This window comes from Cottoperca gobio, chromosome 14, assembly GCF_900634415.1.
Source record: "Cottoperca gobio chromosome 14, fCotGob3.1, whole genome shotgun sequence".
NCBI lineage: Eukaryota > Metazoa > Chordata > Actinopteri > Perciformes > Bovichtidae > Cottoperca > Cottoperca gobio.
Window position 1 is genome coordinate 503617 of NC_041368.1, and position 21903 is coordinate 525519.

At 41.9% G+C, this 21903-nt stretch overlaps 1 protein-coding gene across 24 annotated transcripts in view; it reads left to right on the plus strand.

Moving 5' to 3' along the window:
* The window catches only part of picalma (phosphatidylinositol binding clathrin assembly protein a), a 33748-nt gene extending 18270 nt beyond the window's left edge, over positions 1-15478 (plus strand). For 2 of the 24 annotated variants that reach the window (XM_029447294.1, XM_029447295.1), the window contains exons 14-23: positions 335-487; positions 3533-3613; positions 4060-4140; positions 5719-5829; positions 8274-8402; positions 8645-8675; positions 8759-8858; positions 13016-13105; positions 13229-13330; positions 13571-14107. In XM_029447294.1, the coding sequence (XP_029303154.1) occupies positions 335-487; positions 3533-3613; positions 4060-4140; positions 5719-5829; positions 8274-8402; positions 8645-8675; positions 8759-8858; positions 13016-13105; positions 13229-13330; positions 13571-13717 (1025 nt within the window). In that variant the 3' untranslated portion in view covers positions 13718-14107. The other 22 variants (XM_029447303.1, XM_029447302.1, XM_029447297.1 and 19 more) reach the window with 22 other exon arrangements.
* Positions 15479-21903: the final 6425 nt, after the last annotated feature.

The window sequence follows — 21903 nt, forward strand, 5'->3', positions numbered from 1 at the left end:
AGCTATGTTATTGTCAGCACTGTCTTTGGATATCAGCCCCTGTGCTGGACGCTTACCATTCTGATAATGGCGAGCCGTAACCTCAGGACTGGTGGACTGCTAAAAGCTGTTGTGATAAAGCTTCAGACCTGAACCTTTGACTAATAAGAGCTGTGCATGATATCAGCCCTTTGCTGTATCTTGAACAGCGTTTTAATCCTTCTCACCCATGCACATTGTCTTGCATGCACTTTTTTAACTTCTCTTTTTACATTTTCTCACCCTCCTCTCCACCATAATCTCTCTGTTGCTTTTTCTGTTATTGTCTTTTGTCCCTCCCCCTCTGCTCACTCAGATCCTTTCCCCTCTGCTGCAGAAGCTATGGAGGAATCCATTCCAAACTCAAACCCTTTCCTCACACTACCTGTTGTCGATGCTGTCCAGCTATCCACGGCGTCCTCGGACGCTGGCAGCCTGTCTTCTCAGACACCTAACCATGAAGTGTTTGGTGGGATTGTTTTGCTGCATCTTCTCCTTTTCTTTTACAGTATAGGCCAGTGGTCTTCACTATTTTTTACGTGAGCGCCACATTGATAGGACAAAGTCGATAGGAGAGCCACTTTTACCACAAAGTATGAAAAGCTACATCCAGTCATAAAAAGCACATCTGTTTATTAATCTGTCATCCCACCCAGAACATACAATATGCAATGCAGCCAACCAATGTATTCATTAAAAGCAGGATTAGTTTAATACTGGGATGATGTTGTCAAACTCTGCAAACAATATTTCTGCTGAAGCCAAAAAGCAGTGTTTCACAATGTTTGATTCTGAGAAGGTTTTTTTTGCCCGAGCCAAAATCCATGCGATCTCAAAAGATGCCTCAGTTAATAGTTCAGATGTTTTAGTTGTCCTGTGTTTGAGACTTTGTTTTCCAGAAACAGAAGAAATCTGCTCTATTTTTTTTTTACTTATTTCTCTTCCAGGTGCGTAAGTTTCATTGAATTTTGGATGCTTCGTTTGGAAATGCCGCTCCAAATGACTTGAAACCAGAGCGGGTTTGTTTTCACATTAAGCACAAAGGGTTCGACTCGGAGGACAAATACAAATTCCTCTGTCCACTTTTCTTGAAATTTCCTTTGCTCTGTTTTGTATGGCTCGTACCTTTCTTTTTTTAACGGGAGCAGCTGTTGTCTGTCCACAAACCACATCTCCAGCATCTTCCTCTCGATTTGCGGTGGTTTGATCCTCCAAAGCCAAATCTTAATTTTTCGTTTGTCACGCTTTGTTTCTGTCCACCTGGTGTGCAACTATTTTTTTAATAAGAAATTGATCCATTTTACGTCTGTAGAAAGACGTGGTAATTAGCATGAAATGGTGAAACTACTCGACCGGAGCCAAGCTAACGCAGGTATGAAGTGCCAGGTTGGTCGTAGTATCCTCCAATTTAAATGTTCAAATTTAGCGATATAAATTATTTTTTAGCAAATGTCCATATTCATAAGCATGCTTATGTTAACATATTTTTAATGACCTTAAGTTTATTTATTTCTATACTAGCCCACCACGTATCTACCCGTCCAAGAGCACATTCACCATTGTAGTGCTGATAGACCGCCAAAACTGGCAACTCCGCAGTGAGTCAGTTTCCGCTGAACAAGTTTAAATATCTTGTTTCTAGTCTATATTTGCATCTTTTATCAATTATTATTATCTATTATTTGTAGGCTAATAGAGCAGACACTTTCAGTGTTTTAATGGGTTATATGTAATAGCCCTGCTTGTTTTTATGAAATATCTGTATTGACTCCATAATCATATCTATCACCTCTTTATTTAGCCCACTGCCATGCGAGCCACCAATTAAAGCTTGGCGAGCCGCATGAGGCTTGCAAGCTGCGCAATGAGTAACACTGGTCTAAAGTGTCCACACAACATGCCAATATGTTGTTCTTAGTAACCCGGCTCATAACGTCATCCTGCCTGATGATTTAGTGTCATTTAAAATGGATATGGTGTTATTACATTGAAGTATATTTCAGAGCATTAGGGGAAGGAGCGGGAGGAAATGTCTGCAGTGGTTTAAGTTCACTTGTCACAACATTTATTGACACTTTTCTGACATTCCCCAAAGATCTGGCATGCTGCCCTACACCAAATATTTGTTTCCTTCCACAATCAGGCTAATCTCCTAATTTTTATTTTCTTTGATTAATGTTGTTATATCTTTATTTGCGTTCTGTCTTTCAGTTTGTATTTCAAAAGCCAAAACTCTTTAAAGCAGGGGTCTTCAACGTTTTTCAGGCCAAGGACCCCCAAACTGGTGTAGCATGGCGCAGGGACCCCCTACTGCAGGGGTCGGGAACCTATGGCTCTTTCGATGATACAATATGGCTCGCAGACAATTTTGAGCTGACATTTTTAGTAATCAATTAATAAATGATTATACTGTGTCATTTTAAAGTAAAACTTTTAGCAGCGGATTGAATTTTTTAGTTCTGCCCTCTCCTTTTCCCCGCCCTGTCTGACTGTAAGTGTGTTTGCACATGTGTGTGTCTGCAGTGAAGCCCCGCCCTTCGCGAAACCAAGCAGAGGAGAAACCAAGCAGAGGAGAAACTGAGCAAAGCATTCAGTAGACCAGGGGTGTCCAACTCAATCAGAGAGGGCCAACATTAAAAACTGGGGCTGTCGAGGGCCAAACACGGTCCACATTTATTGAACAGGATGCACATATTGGATAAAGTGCAAAAAGATATGGAACATATTTAAGTCAACTGCAAACGGATTGCTGAGCAGTTCAATTTTAATTTCTGAGCTGCAAAGTTGGCAAATGCGCTCAGCTTACCAGCAGTCGGGAACACAGTGGTGGAGATGGTTTGTCAGTGTTTGGAAACGCGTAGTGACCAAAGTTTCCTTGCTGCATCTTAGTCTCCCACAGCCAGCTTGGCTTGGAACGCTCTCACTGCATCATACATGTCTTTCCCATTGCTTTCCAAAAACTGGCAGATTTCCTCACGCATCTCAAAAAATCTATTCAGCACTTTCCCTCGACTCAGCCATCGCACCGCCATGTACAGAAAAGACTTAAATTGACTCTTATAAAGTTTCCTGTCTGTGTTACGGTGCTTATTACATGTTCCATCTCCAGAGCTTTACAACACAGCGCTTCCTGGTGTATGATGCAGTGATACACCGTCAGCTGCATCTTCTCCCGCATCCTGGGTTAAACTGTTAAACTTAAAAATGCACGCATAAAGTTGCATTCAATTTTATTAAATATATGGCTCTCAAGGAAATGCATAAAAAAATGACCTTTATGGCTCTCCCAGCCAAAAAGGTTCCCGACCCCCGTGGAGGAAATTTATTTTAGGTCACCCCTCTCCTTTCCTCCACTGTATGTGTGTGTCGCCGCCCTTCGCGAAGTACAGCGGAGGAAGGAATGTGAATGGCAAAGCAAAAATTCTAATTGTAAAAAAAAATACCCCCAGTTGAAGACCTATGCTTTAAAGCATGAATGTCGATTTTCATCAGCACAACTTTTTTCTTTCTCCAGATCATTACAATCCCTTTTTTGACTCAAACTCTTCCCTGGCATCTGATCTTGATTCTGCACAGATAGAGACATTTATCACAGGTAGAGACAACTGGCTGGATTGCTGATGTGAGAGTAGTGAGATGTTTGTGTATTGTCATGAGTAGACTTCACTATATTGACCCGGTGTGTCTCAGTGAAGTGTTAACACAGAGCATTCCTGCGGAACATGCCGCCTCTCTCCCTCCCTGCTTCCTACAAGTCTATGGTTGTGAGCCTGCATTGTTTTGTGGTTAGCCACTAGTGCGCTGCCCTTCATTTTGCCCTGTATTTAGTCTAGCCATGTGATGAGTGCTGGCTTCCTCCGCTTTTGTCCTGCATATCCTGATCTTTGTTTTTCCTCTGTTAAACAGTCATTCCCTCAGTTGTTTTGTTCCTTTGCTGCACTTTTGCTGCTGTACTTTTGGTTCTCATATCTTCTCCCCTCTTCCTCTCTTCTCTTTCGCCGTCTGGTTCTTTGCCTGTCTGCTGTTGTTGCTGTGTGTCAGACTCCTTCTGTGGGCCAATCCCTTACAACACCACTCCACTCTTCCAATCTGAGCCCCCTGCGGTAACCGGTATATTCAGAGGTAGGTATTCCCAGGTTGATCAAGGTGTTACAGGTCCTACTCAGAAGTCCAGCCTAATACAAGGCAAGTTGAGGGAAATAGATTTGAAGAATTACAACGCTGCACAGCCCCCAAATATCACTTGAGTGTTCTAAAGATCATAAGTGCTTATCTAGCTGGTAAGATGCAACACACGTTGTGTAGCTTTGCGTCATTTGTCCCCTATAAGAAGTAGTCATGCATCAGTATCTAGGATGTGCAGATCTAGAGAGAAAATGTGCTCTAACTTTTGCTTCTCCGGATTGTTTATGGGGGAGGACGCTGGGAAATTAAATGTTCCTTGAAAGATGATGGGAACCGTATATATCGGGGGTGAGGAAGCTCCGCGCCGTAGCCTATACGGACTGCGAGACCATTTGACCCCGGCCCTCGAGGTAATTCGTAGAATGCACGCAAAAATCCACTCGAAAAAATTAAAAAGTAGACTGAAATATTTTAAAAGGGCGTCTGACTGTTTTTCCTGGCTATGGGTCACGGTCCATGAACACGAGCGTGGTCACATCATGTAAAGAAACTTAGTATTATACGATACAGTCATTGACATCAGCGGACGCAGCATGGCGAGTGTATGGCAAGAGAAAGGTGGATGTGGAATGCCACACTTTCTAGGATAAATGGACGAACGATTATTTCTCTGTGGAAGAAAAATGCCAGTGTGCCTAGTTTGTGCGGACGCGCTTGCGGTGATGAAAAATAATCTTGACCGTCATTACAGCACGAAACATGGCGAACTGCACGAGCTGAAAGGACTAGTGCGTTTGGATAAAGTTAACGCTCTTCAGCTGAGTTTGTGTACTGCCTTTTTACTTCATATGTTCTTTTGCTGTGACGAGATACATTTCCCCGTTGTGGGACTAATAAAGGATTTCGGATTTCTGATAAAACAGAAAGATGCATGGATAAAAAAGTTGCTTTTTTGCACAGCATAAAAGAAAAGTGAAATGAATGGGCTGCGTCTTAAAAGAAGTGCAGAGGTTATGAGTTCAATAATTAGTACGGCCCTCGAAGGATGTTGTAAAAAATAAAATGGCCCTTGATAGGAAAAATGTTTCCCACCCCTGGTATATATGGTACTGTCGACTTCACCTGTGGTCTTGACAAATACAGCTGTGCATTTTATGGCACATCTAACTAACCGGTTCAGAATTGCACACAACAGCAGATGAACAGCTTTATGAAACCATGATGCTGCCCTCTGCTATGACTGATTATTCATCAATGTAGATGGAATGGACCACTAAGGCATAAACGAGACAGAGAAATTGACAGTATGACATGACATCATCTCACCCCTTTTATACACAAAATACAGAACTACGTCATTGTTTTTTTTATGGTTGCAAAGAGCAGCACATGGTGATTGCGGTCATGTTGTTCTGCATTTCTGACAAATAACATTGTGAAATACTTTTAGACTGAAAGATTCTTCCTTTAAGACCCTGTCTGATTAACTCTTCTACCTGCTTGTGGTTGTGTTGTGAGGAACAAAGCTATTGTGGTGTCCATACTGGTGGTTTACATTTCTTTTTGCCTCCACAGGGTTTACAGCCTCCCCAACAGCCCAGCAGCCACAGAACTCTCGAGGCCTTAACGTCGACTTTGACTCAGTATTTGGCAACAACATTAATGCAAACGAGCTGGATTCTACAGGTGAGTGTTGTACTGTACATACACTGACATGTTATCTTCCCATATCCCTTTGGGAGCCAGCAGACCTCATGTACTCTCCTGCCACCTGAAGGTTTGGGGGACGGATTGCATGTTCATTGAATCATGTTGAGACTATGAAAATCTAAGTGCTGGACTTTGATTTTTTTTGCCAGTTTGTGTGGTTTTATGTGGACTGTGAATGTTCTGAGCTTATCTCAAATCTTTCACTGATCAGGCGATTTGACATGCTTGCCCATTTCTCCTTTGTTAACATGCTCAGAACAAATGGCAGACAGCTACTGCATATGGTATACAGTAACAATTTTAACCCTGACTCATCCCAGACAGCATTTTACTTTATAACCTTCAGTCTGTCAGTTCATTAGAGCAAACTGCTGAAACTCAGAGTCTAAATATCTCTGCTATCTTCTAATCTTCACGTGGTACTTAGAGATCTGTTTCCTGTGTCACTGAGGGCTGTATGCTCCGTGTAACGTTACGTTTGGATAGTTTGTATGTTGGCTTGGATCCGGGCGGCAGAGACGAGGGAACAAATCCGCCTCGGATTCGGCCGGTGAATGTCCCAACAACAGCGGGCTGATGGAGTTCTGGTTTTAACTAGTGTAGCGGCAGCAACAGAAATTTCTGGCAGAGAGTCTGCTGAATCAGTGCTGTCTGCAGATGTCTCCCGTCTCTCACACTCTCCTCCCGGTGGAGCAGCCTCTTGGCAGCGGTGAAGAAGAGGCGATGCTGCGAGTCGTTTTATCGTTTCTGTCACTTTGGATTAAACCACAACAAACTATGAAAACGTGCAGAGATCATGGATGTGATGTAGACGAGCCCTGAGTTTGCCAGAGTCTGTCAGTTGGACTGCTAACTTCAGTAGATATCTCTGCAACACAACACATAGACATCTTCACTCTGTTGATAATGTTAGTTCATTGTTTTAAGTTTATATTCTCCCATATCTGACACATTGAACCTTTTTTAATGGTAGAAATACAATTTCTGATCATTATATTGATTTTTCACACTAGCGCACAACATTACCACAATGCTTACTGAAATATCTTGCCAAACATCAGTATTTCTTATCTTTTAAATATCCACTCAATTGTCATGTTCTTCTCATCAAAATATAAAAAAATTTGCAACATTTAACATTTACACGGTTTCATGTTGTGAGGCTTATTTTAACTGAGAAGGACTTGCTAATTTATTATTGTGTATTGAATGTTCGAAGTATTTAAGTCATTGAAATAAATTTAATTTTAGGTATTAGACATATTAATCTGTTAATCTGTTCTAAAAATCACTCTAAAAACACATTGGTTTCAGGCGTCGACATTAAAGCTTGCCCGGGGCAAGTACTCTGTTTTCAGGCAAGTGGAATGCCTCATGCGGTTTCCCGGTCGTGCTAGTGCAAAATAAATGTAATCTTTATGAGGTATTTCCTGATCCGATCTCCATCGGTATCTGGGCCGAGCAAAGGATTTTGGAACTGATCGGTATTGGCTATATTCGCTTTGTTTTACGCCAACTGTCATAGGTATTTTTAATCATGGAGCTTTCATGCACATCAACGCAACGAGTGCAGCCACCGTCCACTCTCTAACTTTCGGCTCTCTCCACTCCTCCAATCTGCTGAGCTCCATTGTTCGTGTCCAGAGGATCATTTATGCAACGTACCACTATATATAACAATAGGACATTTAAATGATAACATTTAGAGTTTTTGACTGTTTACCCAGTCAAAAACTTGGTCGGCTTGGTTGAAGTTATTGTTTGGAACGGTGGTGAAACAAAGTTAGTCAGCAGCATCGCTACATTTGTCTATTGTGGTAAGTTTGACTATCGGGCAGTTAATGCATCCCTCGGTGTTCATCCATTATGTGCCACTGAGAGGACACTACAATAGTTGTGATTAATGAGAAATTCATTTAGATAAACATAATCACTGCAGTGTGATTGAGGTTGATGCCGCATTTCACCCTTTTCCTCTTAGAATATGTTAATTGTACCAACAAATAATAATCAGTAAGGATACATTGCTACACCTTGAATATGTTACAGACTTGTTGTTTGTTCACCCTCACTGTGTTCTAGGCTGCTAAATGTCTCGCATCATTGTTTTTCTCTTCTCCCTTGTCCTTGGTTAAACACTCTCTGGGGTCTTGGCTTTTTCCATGGCATATGTATGACTGGGTGAGTTGACTCAACACACACTCCTCTCACACAGTCTTGATGAGTTTTTTTTGTCAGAGCTGCTTCCTACCTCATCCACGCTCAACATGTTCTCTCTGTCTATGTGTGTGCGATGTATGTACTGTCCTGTGTTTGTCTTTGTGTGTTATTGTCTGTATTATCTTCAACTGTTCGGGGCCCCCAACCTCTCACTGTCCCCTCCCCTCCCTTTCCCTTTGGCCTACCCCCTTTTGATTAAGACATTTTAGGTGGCCTCCTCAAACCCACAGTGGCATTCTCACCCGATCAGAGCATGACCCTGAACGGCCAACATGCCCACAAACTGGTATCCCACGACCTGGACTCGTCACTGGCCAATCTTGTCGGCAGTAAGTTCCTTTTTTTTTATTTTTTTTATTTTTATTTTTTTTAACCATGACTGCAAACTTTAATAAATGGAACTAATTAATGCAAATTTCACCTTATCTAAAAAATCTGCTTATAGCACAAACTGTAAGAGTTGAGGACAATAGTACTAAAATTATAACATGGCAATTAAGGGAATGTCTGTCTACATGTTATGTCTTAATTAGGCGTGTAGTTTTCATTGCCTTGCTTCTGTCCTCTTTAGATCTGGGAATTGGCAACGGCACAGCAAAGAAGTAAGTGCACTAAAGAAATATTTTACTTTACATTTATGATACTGCATACTTAACATTACCAAGGTTTTACTTGATCTCTGTAGTGATCTTCACTGGAGTCAGCCTGGTGAGAAGAAGCTGACGGGTGGAAACAACTGGCAACCCAAGACGGCTCCTTCTACCACCTGGAACCCTGCAACCATGGTAGGCTTTCACCTGTCCATCTGGTTTCATCAGATCAACAGTAAAAACCTGAAAAGCAGATCTGTTTGGCATGAATGTTTTTCTTTTGTTGCCTTTTATAGCAGTGGCTCTCTTCTATAGTCCAGTTAATCCTAAGAATATGGCATCTTCAGTTTGGACTGGACATTTTGAATGTCCTACTGACCCACAGGGCCTTTTCCCACGGAAACTTAAAGACCTGTAAGCTGGAGCTTCCCATTAAGCTTTTAAGAACGTGTAAAACTTTTGTGCTGGGTTCTACCTGGCAGCCTCTGTCATTAGTGTATGAATGTGTGTTTGGATGGGTGAATGTTGGAATGTAGTGTAAAGCTCTTTGAGTGGTTGGAAGACACTTTATAAATGCAGTCAGTTACCATTCCATTGCGTTTTTATTGTGTTTTACACACCAACACGCTGTGGATAAACAGACATTGTTTTCATGCTCTGTTTGGTAGACAAGTGCAGCTCAAATGTGGGATAGACAACAATATAATCAACTTATTTTCTTATATGAACATTACACAGACTTGGCACTCGGGAACTGGCAGGGTAAAGATTTACTTACATGTTAATGTTTACTTCCACACTTAATTACTTCAAAACATCGGTATCATTACATGAATGGGCAGGGTCTACAGCAGGGCTATTCAACTTCATTAGCAAGTGGGCTGAATAGGAAAATCACTGGGGGTTTGTGGGCCACACAATACTTTGTCAATGAATCACTACAAATAACTCATACTTACAGTAGTATTAATACTTACTAATACATGACATTAACTAGTCACGTGCATCCCCCTCTTATTATTTATATCACCTTAATTCATTACAGAAAGCAGGTTGTCTCCTGCTGCTTGATTTTCTCCTGAATTAGAAGAAGTGAAGCTAAAGGGTGCGCTGTTCATTTTTGTCACATTGGCCTTTTTAAAATTCCAACCTGACCAAACCGTACTGGGTAACCTAGCAAGATATTCCCCAACACTGTGAATACACAATATACAGTGTACACAGACAAATGCAACGACACACACACACATTTTGGGTGTTCTGAATCAGAATGTTGCGTGTATATTAGACCCACTGATTGTAGTGCTCATGCAAACATTTGCTGCAGGGTTTTCCGTATTGCAAACCAAAAGTAACTAGAACTTGTATTTAGTATCAGCTCCTCAGCAGTGCCAAGATTTGATGCTATAACAACCTATGAGATCAAACCAGAAGTCCAACCAACCAGCATCTTTAACTGGCTCTGCTCGATCAGGCAGCTCAAGCACATCAGCAGTGAACCAATCTGAGAGGGCAACTACAGCAGTCATGTTTCTGACCGTTACTAACGTTTATAAGATTTCTGGTTATATACTCCAGCCTTTATTTCAATCTAACAAAAACTTCACCTCCAGCAATAGAGAAGAAACAAGTCAGTAAAATCAGTTGATGTAGTTATTACTTCCAGCTGTTTCTAAAACCTTTTCTTGCCCAGGTGGATGGTAACTATCACCTTGGGCAAGCCAACTGATGAACCCTAAATTCCATTTGTGCCTTGTCTTTTCACTTTATTACAGTTTTTAACCAATATCTGTTTTCTGTCTGCCAAGAAATTTCCAGTCAAGCTGTCCCTGCCAGTTCTCCTCTCGTTGACTTGCCAGTGTGGTGTTGATAGTGGGACTAAGGTTTTCCTGGATGGCCTTTAGTTTTTCCTGTATTGTGCATTTACTGTGCTTTCTGGACTCCCGAGTGTCCTTTACTCTTAACTGGTGTCATCCTACATCCTTCAACAGTTGTTGAAATGACAGTTGACGGGTTGATGGGTCTGGAACTCCTTTCCCTTACACTTTCACATGACTGCAGGTTGATTTCAGAATGCAGACTTTTATTGTACTGAAATTGTTTGTGGTTTTTCCCTAGGTCTTAGTTGTTTTTCAATATATTGAATTATTCAAGAAGAAGATGATTGGATTTTCTTTTGCCTCAGAATTCTCTTAGAATCCCAGTTGACTTATGTCCTGAAGTTGCTGTGTACACACATGGTTGTATAGATTTCTACTTTGACTCTGATCCAGAATGCAGTCCCTCATCTTGTGAACTGATTTATACCTTTCCAAGTTGTAGCCTATTGTACATTTTAAATGCAGAAAAATGAAAAGGACTCCCAACTTTGTCTGCTTAATATCACCCAACTTCCCACTGTTCATAAGTCAACATTTTAAAACATGACCTCTTTATTGACAAATGTGGACAAAGGACGGTGTTGCATATACTGTATGTGTAAGAAACTGCGGTCTCATTCCTTTGACCTCATCATGTGTAGCCATGGTTTATCATGCAACACAGCATATTCTGAGTATAGTCTATAAGTCTCTCCCAAAGTGAGAGTGACAAGACTCCTAAATGGATTCTATACTCGGGAGAAGAACACCTCTCTGTAGTCTCAGTGCTTGTGATCAGCACACACGTTATTGATGATCAGAAGCTTGTCAGTGTTCTCTGATGAAAGAGTTGGTAGCTGCAGATACACACAACACCCATCGGTCGTTAAAGGATGAGCCCTAATGTGTGATGCAAAAAACAAGCCTCATCATGTCGATATTGACTATCTGAGCAACGCTGGTGAAGATGTCCCTGAAACAAACTAAACATTGTGAGCGAGGAGGAATTCTGAAGGAAAGCTCTCGGTGCAATGAAACAAGCACAGTCTGTGATGAAAGCACCAATTTTGGCAGCAGCGTCGGGTCTGACTCACTTGTGCCTTCCTCGCCAATGACTGAATAGTTAATGAAATGTATCCTTCCCGAGAGGGCCGTGCGTTAGACAAATCTGGGTTTGTTATCACTGCAGGGGCTGTCGGGGAAGCAAGGAAAAGGAACGGGTCTGTACTTTTCTCTCTGATCTCTTTCCACAAGGAGCACCTGCCAGTAACCAACTTCTGCCCCCAAGACTCAACAAACTCTTCTTCTTGCTTCCATTTACCTCTCTGTCATTCTCCTGTTCAAATAATAAACGCTGTTTTTCAGCTTCTTTCCACCTCCATGTTTTGGTTAACACTGAACAGGAAGCCCGTCTGGAACCGTAGAAAGATATTTAACAAATAATGGCTTTCTGCTTACTATTCTGTCGACTTCAATCCCAAAACATTCCGTTGTTCATACAGTGGATAGAAAATGAATACACCCACTTTAAAGTGTTTACATCCTGTTGTGTGGTGGTCTGGACATTTCATATATGAAAGTGCTTTAAGTGGAATTAGAGAAGAGCTATAGAAATGCACTCTATTTACCATTTACTCCATAGTACTCAAGGATCCAATAATTCCTAAACCACTGAAATACAATAAATAAATAAGCGTTGCTTCCATAGCATCTGTGCCATGTTGCTACGACTGTACCATGTTTGCCAAACATAACGTTTGGCATTTATGCAGAAAAGTTCTATTTTGGTTTTATCAGACCACAGAACTTTCTGCCAGTTTGTTGCAAAATCCTCAAGGTGTCTCTTTTAATTGTTTTGATTCCACACATGTTGAATATTGTATGTTCTTGAAGGCATACAGGGATGTATACTTATCAAACCAAGTTATTGCAATTTGTAATTATTGTTAAACAATTCAAGGTGAAAAAATACATTCTAAAAATGTTTTAAGTGTTGTGTTGTGTTAGGTTAGTAGGAGAAATGCATACATTTATTGCATTTTAAATCCAGGCTAAATTTCAACATAATCTGAAAATTGTATTGATTTTCTATCCAGTGTAAAGCCCATACTAGCTGAATCCTGCAGTATATTGCCATTGTCTTCCTTCACGCTTCTATTCAAGCTGCATTCTTGATTTACTATGAACACTATGCAGGCATAAAGTGCACTGAGTTTTAAATGAAACGGTGAAAAGCATCCCAACAAGGTCGGCTTTGTCATGTGACTGATCCTCCTGCTGAACACGTTTGACTGATCTGAGGTGAAGTGGGAGTTTAATATGAAACTGATTCAAATTGAGTAAATTCTCCTTGAAGTCTTCATCTTGACATATTCCTGAGTATATTCATTTTAGTTGGTGTAATTAAATGTACACTGAAGTCTAGCTAAATTTGATCATCTAATATAATCATCTCTTATCTGTGAGTTGGGTGTGACTGTCCTGATTCTGGAGGAGGAATCCTCTTGTCTTTTGTGTCCTCAGGCTCCATCTGTCATGGCGTTCCCTCCAACCACACCCACAGGCATGATGGCATATGCAATGGTAAGTCAGCTGACTCGCACGAGAGAGATGGAAATGGCTGCACCTCCGTGTGGATACATGGATGTATGGATAGAGAGTCTGTTATAGAATCCATCCTTGTTACATTATTTCTTTCTTGATCAGCCTCCCCACGTGAGCTCCATGATGATGACACAGCCCACTATGATGTACACCCAGCCTGTGATGAGGCCAGCCAACCCCTTTGGCCCCAATCCAGGTGCACAGGTAATGGTGTCTACATCTACAATGTCCCACTCCGTCCATATTTGAGCTCAGTAACCCAACCTGTCAGCACCAAATAAACGTTTATGTTAAATTCTTCCATAATACATGAGCAAGGTTGAAAAGTTGATATCGATTTTAAAAACAAAATGCGATGAAAAGTGCATGCCTGACATCTACACACGGTATTATCATTATGTGCATTGTTAAGTTTTATGTTCTGATCAGACACCTGTACCGTAGCTTTTCGTCCGGAGTTTCTCCCTTATGGCTCTCCATTTCTCTCCCGTTTGGTTTTCAACATCCACAACTTCTAGTCCTTCCAGGAGACTAAATTCCAAGTCCATTCACCTATGCAAGTTAAGTAATTGTAACTTGTCTTGTCAATAGCAATACACAGCACCAGGATGAAGTAAGGCGGTCTGATTTATTGTCTAGAACAAAACTAGATGGGCTGCTGTTAATGTGATTCATCAGATGACATCACAGACACATTTTAACCCTGCAAGACTGAAAGAATAAATATCAGAGGCTCTGATAAATTAACTAAATTGACCTAATCTACTAATCTCTTGTGAATTGGAGCTCCTATTTTACAATCCAAGCTTCACACACCATCTTTATTTGGCCTTGTTGGAGCATTTGAGCTGATGTATTTCTGTACATGCTGCATTTGATTAGAGACACATTACACGTCTGGATACTGGTCTTGCATTACCGGGTCTAACGGTTTTCCATGTCCCAAAAACAAGAGTTGACGCTGTCGTTTTTTTTTTATCTTACTAGATGCAATTTATGTAACCTACCCCGTCTGAAGATGACAACAAAGTCAACTATCCAAGCAAACCTGCAGTTTGCTTCTAATGAACTTGTCTTTGAGAATAAAAAGCCCAAATAAGACTGGTGGAATAGAATGACTGTGACTGGGACCAGCTCCGAACATCTCAGAGAGGCTGTGGACGTTGTGCCCATCTAGTCATGTCGAAGTCATAGAAGGAGAAGAAGAGTGCATTCTGCCATTCTAAACGATTGGACAGGTATCAGCCCCTACTGTAGTAACACCACAGCCAGGGGGAGAGCTTTCTGACTCCGCTCTGTACCTGGGGAAAAAAGTAATCTGGGTGGTTGTCTCACATTAACACGGTTGGAGTTGTGTTTTTTTTGTTCCTCTTTCTCCAGGTGAGGCTGGGAGAGTCACTTGTTTTGATTATCAATCATGATTACCTTCTTAAAGCATCCCCAAATTAGGAAAACAATTGCAAACTCTTTCTACCACACATTTGTATGTATTGTTTGCAGTAGACATTCCTTGTGTATTGTTTGTATTTATTTATGATTACCTACAGAGAAGATGATAAAAAATTTAAAAAATGTAACTAGTCACTGACCTTGTGGAAGGTCTTCAGGTTTATTCATAGATATGATTGATTGTAGAACTGGATTTTGAGTGATTGAGATGATTTTTTTAAAAGAAGTTAATATAAAGTTTAAAGATGACACTTTTTGCTGTTGGGTCACTTAATATTCTCTGTACTCGCATGATGCCTTGTACAGTTATCTGTGGCTCCAGGGGTCACACTGAGGATGTGTATGAACATACAACATTTTTATCAACACCGTCATATCGGTGGGGTTTATTTCTACACATTTGGCGAGGGAAAATTTTTCACATCAGCAAAAGCACTACATTTTGTGATTGAGGCATCATTACATTGGAAAGGAATCTGCAGGAATTTATGCTTTTGATGCTTTTGGCATGCCATTTATTCTTACATTTAACAAAGCTGGCTGCCCTTTTCCAACCTGAATGTGCAGGGTCCCTTTCATTCTCAGATCATGTTTTCACAGGCGAGCACTGGGGCATTTAAGGCAATGTGGGGGGAGTAGGGAGGCCTCGGGTTTAGGCTCAGATCAGACTAACAGAAGGCTGGGGGGGCAGAAAGTTGTTCAGGAGAATCGAGCACTGTTGATCGGTGCTTTGTGTATATAAAACTTTTCCTGCCAATCGCAGGAATGGACAAGTGCAGGTGTAAAAGATGGTCTGAACATAAAAGTGGACCTTAATCAATTAACTGAGCATATTTGCTGCATTGTCCCTGCAGATTATATTTTTGTTTGTTTGATTTTTCCAATAAAGTGTAAGCTTCCACACTTTGACTCTGTATTTATTTATCAAAAGAAAAACATTTTGAGAACTTAAAGATCAATTACCGGTAGACATTTATAACAATATCTTTGAGGTTTGCAACAGATACTGTAGATAGTTGAGCTTCCTGAAGCTTCGGCCCATAAACTGAGAAGATGGGATTTCAAGGGGTCTCGTGGTGGCGGAGTAAAGCAAGCAGGAGGGTAATCAAAATTGTCCTTTGAATCTCCATGGTGATGAGGGGGCAAAAACGATTTGGGTACAGATTGTGTAGGACTTTGAGCAAAAGCAAATGCACTCTGAAATCTAATAAAATGACTAAACAAATATCAGATTCAATGGACATGTATTAGAGACTGCATTGTAAGACTTCCATGTCTGAACATGTAGGGTTTTGTCATTTCCCTTAAAGGTGACATACAAAATTCCCATCCTTATTCTTCTGCTCCATCTATCAGAAAACGTGTGTAACGGCGAGCTAGTCAGATTTGATGGATATGACTGTGGAGCTCAACAGTGAGGTTCTGGAATTGAAAATCCCATTCATATTCTTTTCTTATATCAATTAAATAGTTCTTCATCAAACATCAAATTCCACTGCATATAGTATATACTATTAAATGAAGCGGACAGGTGGATGAACTAGGCTTCTGTTTACTGAGGAAGTTTGCAGCAGCAAACAAACTCCTTTTCTTTAACTTACCTACAGCTACAGTTGAGGTAGGTGTCTAGGTAACTAAATACTGAAACTAGTGGTGAAAAGTAATATCAGGGTATATATATCTGTTTTCTGTGACCTCATTTTACACAGGTAGTAAACAGAGTAAAGTTTGTCAAAATTGACTTTCACAGTGATTATGCCATTCAGACCCATCCTGTGGCAAGAACAGTAGGCTAATTATGAGGTAATTAAAGGTAAATCATCAAGCTTTGGGTCGTCAAATGCGCTTTGTGGTTGCACTAGGTTTGGGGGAGCCCAATATTATTTCATAGGGCGCCCCTGAGTTTATTGTGTACAATTTCAGGAAATACAATGAAATATTCCTACATTTTCTGAGGTAGGACTCTCAGCCAAATGAATGTCCCTATCACTTTCCAAATCAAACCTACGCCCTTGGTTGTAACCCTCCAAGGTAGACTTACCACAAGATATAAGATTGTGAAACGATGGTATATGGTCCTGTAGGAGCCACACGTGTATGGAAGTCCATTGGATTCATAAAAGAAGAAAAAATGTGACTCCTTATCTCGTTATTATGAGATCAGGACCTCAGAATGATGAGAAAATATAATCTCGTAATTAGGAGAAAAGTTAAGACTATCAATCATCGCTTAATTTGGTCAGGGGCCCCTATGCTGCTCTTTGTGTGGGGTCTCTCATTACTCACCAGGCTTTACCACAAAAAAGTAATTTTGTTCCATGTGTAAAAGTGTGCCAGGAATATTACAGGGTACACAGTCGAGGCGCACTGACAAACTGAGCCTTTACTATGAGCCTTGAAATATCCAGTCAATGTCGGGATCATCTTTAGTAGATCTCGTCGCAGTGTCCTGCAAACACATTTTCTTCTTTTCTAGTCTTTGTGTTCCTTTCGGTTCATGCAGTGTAGTGTAAAATAAAGGTTTGGTATCCATTCTGACTAATTGTAAAATGTTTGACACGACGGACACACACACACACACACAGGTAAGTCAAAAGTCCTAATGTAATGTAATGTCAGTTCCTCATTGTCTGACATTCGGTAAACTTTTGAATGAGTTGTTCGGGGTTCCTAATTAAAAATGAAGCCTCGTTATTAAGCTATTGTTATGAAATTTTCAATAATAGACAGTGCTCTTTAAGTCTGACCAAGTAACGGAGTACCAGGACTTCAAATCCCATTCTGAACTGAATAAGTCATTCAATGGTATGCAAAATATCAAATCTAAGGGTCTAGGCTAATCTTCCTTATATCTCACATTTTGCATACTTTTGAAGGGGGTACCCACATTTAATTTGTTGTCGGGTGCAGGATGATATCATATACTGTGAGGGAGAGACGTCAACCAACATGGGCACTGGCGTGGCGCAAGTCGGGACTGTCTTCAAGCATCCGGAGGCAGATACAATGCTTCTCTGTCTATGCTAAAATGAGAACCAGGAACTACACTGGAACAGTTGTACTAGAATGTAAGCACCGGACAGGTTTCTTGATGCATCCAATGTCTCGCAACAACTCCGAGAATATCTACTGATTGAACGCAAGCATGACCACACCTTTGGGCTCTATGGACACAGGAAGAAGGTGTGACAAGCTGATTACTGATTCTGAGGCAAGGGAGCTCCTGGGTCGAGCAAAGTGCAGTTAGAAGACAGTCAGTGCTGAAGAAGAAATTTACAATCCACATGCCAGCTGATGACGACTCGTTGGCTCCTCATATTGCCTGCTCCATTACATGAACTCGAGCATTCCTCACCCATTGGTGATGGCTGGGAACTCATGAAGGAGAAGTTCCGACCAGCCCTTCCCCCTTTGCCTCAGCAGCTCACACTTCATGACAGATGGGAGTAGTGGCGATGATGAGAGGAGGTAGAGTGGAGAATCAACAGATTCAGATGAAGAGTAGCAGCCCATTTCCTAATCAATGTAAAGTTGCAAATTCAAATTAAATACTTTTTATTAAATCCCTACAAATGATTTCCCAGATATTCCAAAAAACACCTTATCATTCATTTAAATTGAATTCATTCAGAAATTGGCTATCGTTACCTTTTCATTAACCTCTTGGCAAACTGTTTTACTGTTTATAAGTCAACTCTGCATGAGTTTTCATTAGATCCTAATTGGAAGGCTCCACAATTTGTTTTAACATTGACTTTTTTGAGCAGAAAATCAGCGGCCATTTTGAATTTGAAGGCTAAAAAATAAGAAAGTGGGGCAGCAGCTCTAGTAAGGAACCCCAAACTCCCCTTCTCCGGGCCACATCCGCCAGCTCCGACTGGGGGATCCCGAGGCGTTCCCAGGCCAGTGAGGAGATATAATCTCTCCACCGAGTCCTGGGTCTTCCCAGGGGTCTCCTCCCAGCTGGACGTGCCTGGAACACCTTCCTAGGGAGGCGCCCAGGTGGCATCCTTACTAGATGCCCGAACCACCTCAACTGGCTCCTTTCAATGCAAAGGAGCAGCAACTCGACTCTGAGTCTCTCCCGGATGGCTGAACTTCTCACCCTATCTCTAAGGGAGACGCCAGCCACCCGTCTGAGAAAACCCATTTTAGCAGCATGTACCCGTGATCTCGTTCTTTCGGTCATGACCCAGCCTTCATGACCATAGGTGAGGGTAGGAACAAAGATCGACCGGTAGATCAAGAGCTTTGACTTCTGGCTCAGCTCTCTTTTCGTCACAACTGTGCGGTAAAGCGACTGCAGTACCGCTCCCACTGCTCAGATTCTCCGGCCAATCTCTCGTTCCATTGTCCCCTCACTCACGAACAAGACCCCGGGGTACTTGAACTCCTTCACTTGGGGTAAGGGCTCATTCCCTACCCGGAGTAGGCAAGCCACTGGTTTCCTGCTGAGAGCCATGGCCTCAGATTTTGAGCCTCATCCCAACCGCTTCACACTCGGCTGCGAACCGATCCAGTGACTATTGAAGGTCACAGACCGATGATGCCATAAGGACCACATCATCTGCAAAGAGCAGCGATGAGATCCTCAGCCCACCGAACTGCAACCCCTCTCCTCAACGACTACGCCTTGATATCCTGTCCATGAAAATCACAAACAGGATTGGTGATAAAGCGCAGCCCTGGCGGAGGCCAACATTCACTGGGAACGAGTCCGACTTACTGCCGAGTATCCGGACACAACTTTCGCTTTGGGCATACAGGGATTGGATGGCCCTCAGAAGTGACCCCCTCACCCCATACTCCCGCAGCACCTCCCACAGTATGACCCGGAGGACCCGGTCATACGCCTTCTCCAGATCCACAAAACACATGTAGACCGGATGGGCATACTCCCTGGCCCCCACCAGGATCATTGCGAGAGTGAAGAGTTGGTCCGTTGTTCCACGACCAGGACGGAATCCGCAATGTTCCTCTTCAATCAGAGATTCCACTATTGGCCGAACCCTGCTTTTCCAGTACCTTGGAGTAGACTTTACCAGGGAGGCTGTACCCCTGTAGTTGGCACACACTCTCTGGTCCCCCTTTTTGAATATGGGAACCACCACCCCGGTCTGCCACCCCCTAGGCACTGTCCCAGACTTCCACGCAATGTTGATGAGGCGTGTCAACCAAGACAGCCCCTCAACACCCAAAGCCTTCAGTATTTCTGGACGGATCTCATCAACCCCTGCGGCTTTGCCACTGTGGAGTTGTTTGACTACCTCAGTGACTTCCATCAGGGAAATTGACGATGATCCCCCATCAGCTTCCAGCTCTGCCTCTACCATAGAGGGCATGTCAGTCGGATTCAGGAGTTCCTCAAAGTGCTCCTTCCACCGCCCGATAACCTTCTCAGTCAAAGTCAGCAGGGTCCCACCCTTGCTGTACACAGCTTGGATGGTTCCCCGCTTCCCCCTCCTGAGGTGCCGGATGGTTTTCCAGAAGCACCTTGGTGCCGACCGAAAGTCCTTCTCCATAGCTTCTCCGAACTTCTCCCACACCCGCTGCTTTGCCTCTGTCATGGTGTTTGAGGGTTACCGCCCCTTAAAGCACCTTGAGATCACAGCTCATCACCGCAGCTTCAGTAATACAGGTTCACTCAGGTTCAATGCCCCCAACCTCCACAGGGATGTCTGAAAAGCTCCGCCGGAGGTGTGATTTGAAGATCTCCAGTGACATCCCTTGATGCGTATTAACCATAAATGTATATTTTTTTTGTTTTAATTGACAAAGTTGCACAACTATTCTAGTCTAACATGGATGATCTTAGCATAGCCACCAGTAGCCAGCCAATAACAGACATTTAGAGCCAACTAACTAAATTATGTTGGTATTATTTTTGCCATGTTTATATATATTAGAATGTGATCACACCGTATTTGAAATCCCACGTCGTGTAACATTAACCAGGCAACCTCGGCTCCACAGAGTTTTAGTAACATATTTCTGTTAACGTTCCCACCCATCCTTCAAGCTTTTTTTCCAAGTTCTTTAAATCTCCCGTCTTTTCTCAGACTTGACAAAGCTCCTTCATAAACACAGAATACATTATACAACTGTTCTTATAGTTATTCAATTAGTAGTGGAGCATTATATGTGACAAGTAAACTTTTCAAGCTACATTTCTGGAGTTTCCTTTAATGGCAATTTTCAGGAAGTTGAACTTGAGGAAAACTGAGTGGTCAAGTGGTGAGGGGTCATGATCCTTGGGGATGCCGGAGTCCCATCCTTCACTATTATTATGGAGGCTTCTGCTGCTGAACCCACAGGTGCATCCATGTGCAACACACACACACACACACACACACACACACACACACACACACACACACACACACACACACACACACACACACACACACACACACACACACACACACACACACACACACACAGAAGGACCTTGGTATAAAAGCTACATCCTGCTTGGCAAAGCCTCTAAACCGGCAATAAGAAGATTCTTTGTTGTGCTGCCACTTCCCCTTAGTTTGGATGCAGCAGTAGAAAGATGCAAGTGTGTGTTTGTGTGAGACTCTGACTTTCATGATGGAAGTAATTGGCGAGTGAATAAAAGCCGTACTGTTTAACTGAGGCCTTTCTTTTCACAGCCATCTTTAAACAGTTAAACTTATCAGACTATTCCTTCCCTTCCAAAATGAGTTGGATGGGTTGCACTGTCCTCTAGATTGGGAAAAATGAATAATATACAATATAAAACTAGACCAACTGTTCTCACTTTCATTAAGAGGCATTTAGACACTGGATAAATAATAAATAAGATAAATAATGCTGAGAAAGTGGCAACTGTCAACAGAAGATGCCCAAATCTGTCTGGGTGGATCAACACCAAACTAGTTGGCAGGAACTTTCAAAAGAGTCCGTTCTAAAGTGATACTGCTTTCTTAAAAAATATCAACGCAGCATTAAGCACAAACATGTATCTTTGAAAAATCATAAATGAATAAGTGTTTATCAAATATCTTGAAAATATGTAACTATTTTTCCTGCTTTTCTCAGGTCATAAAGCTACATGGGGTCTTGTCTAAGGTATGTCATTGATTATTATATGTAATAGATTACTATCAGTCAATCAAAGTTTCCAAGATGTTTGCATGTTAGATGATTAGACATGTAAAGAATGGAGCTCTTCTGCCACCTTGTGGTCTCCAGGTGCAGCAAATGGCAGAGATGGTGTTACATGTGTTATGTTCTGGGCTTCTGGTTTCATGCTGTGTGTTCATATTGTCCGTGCTCCTTTATTTGTTAATTGATTGATTTACAAG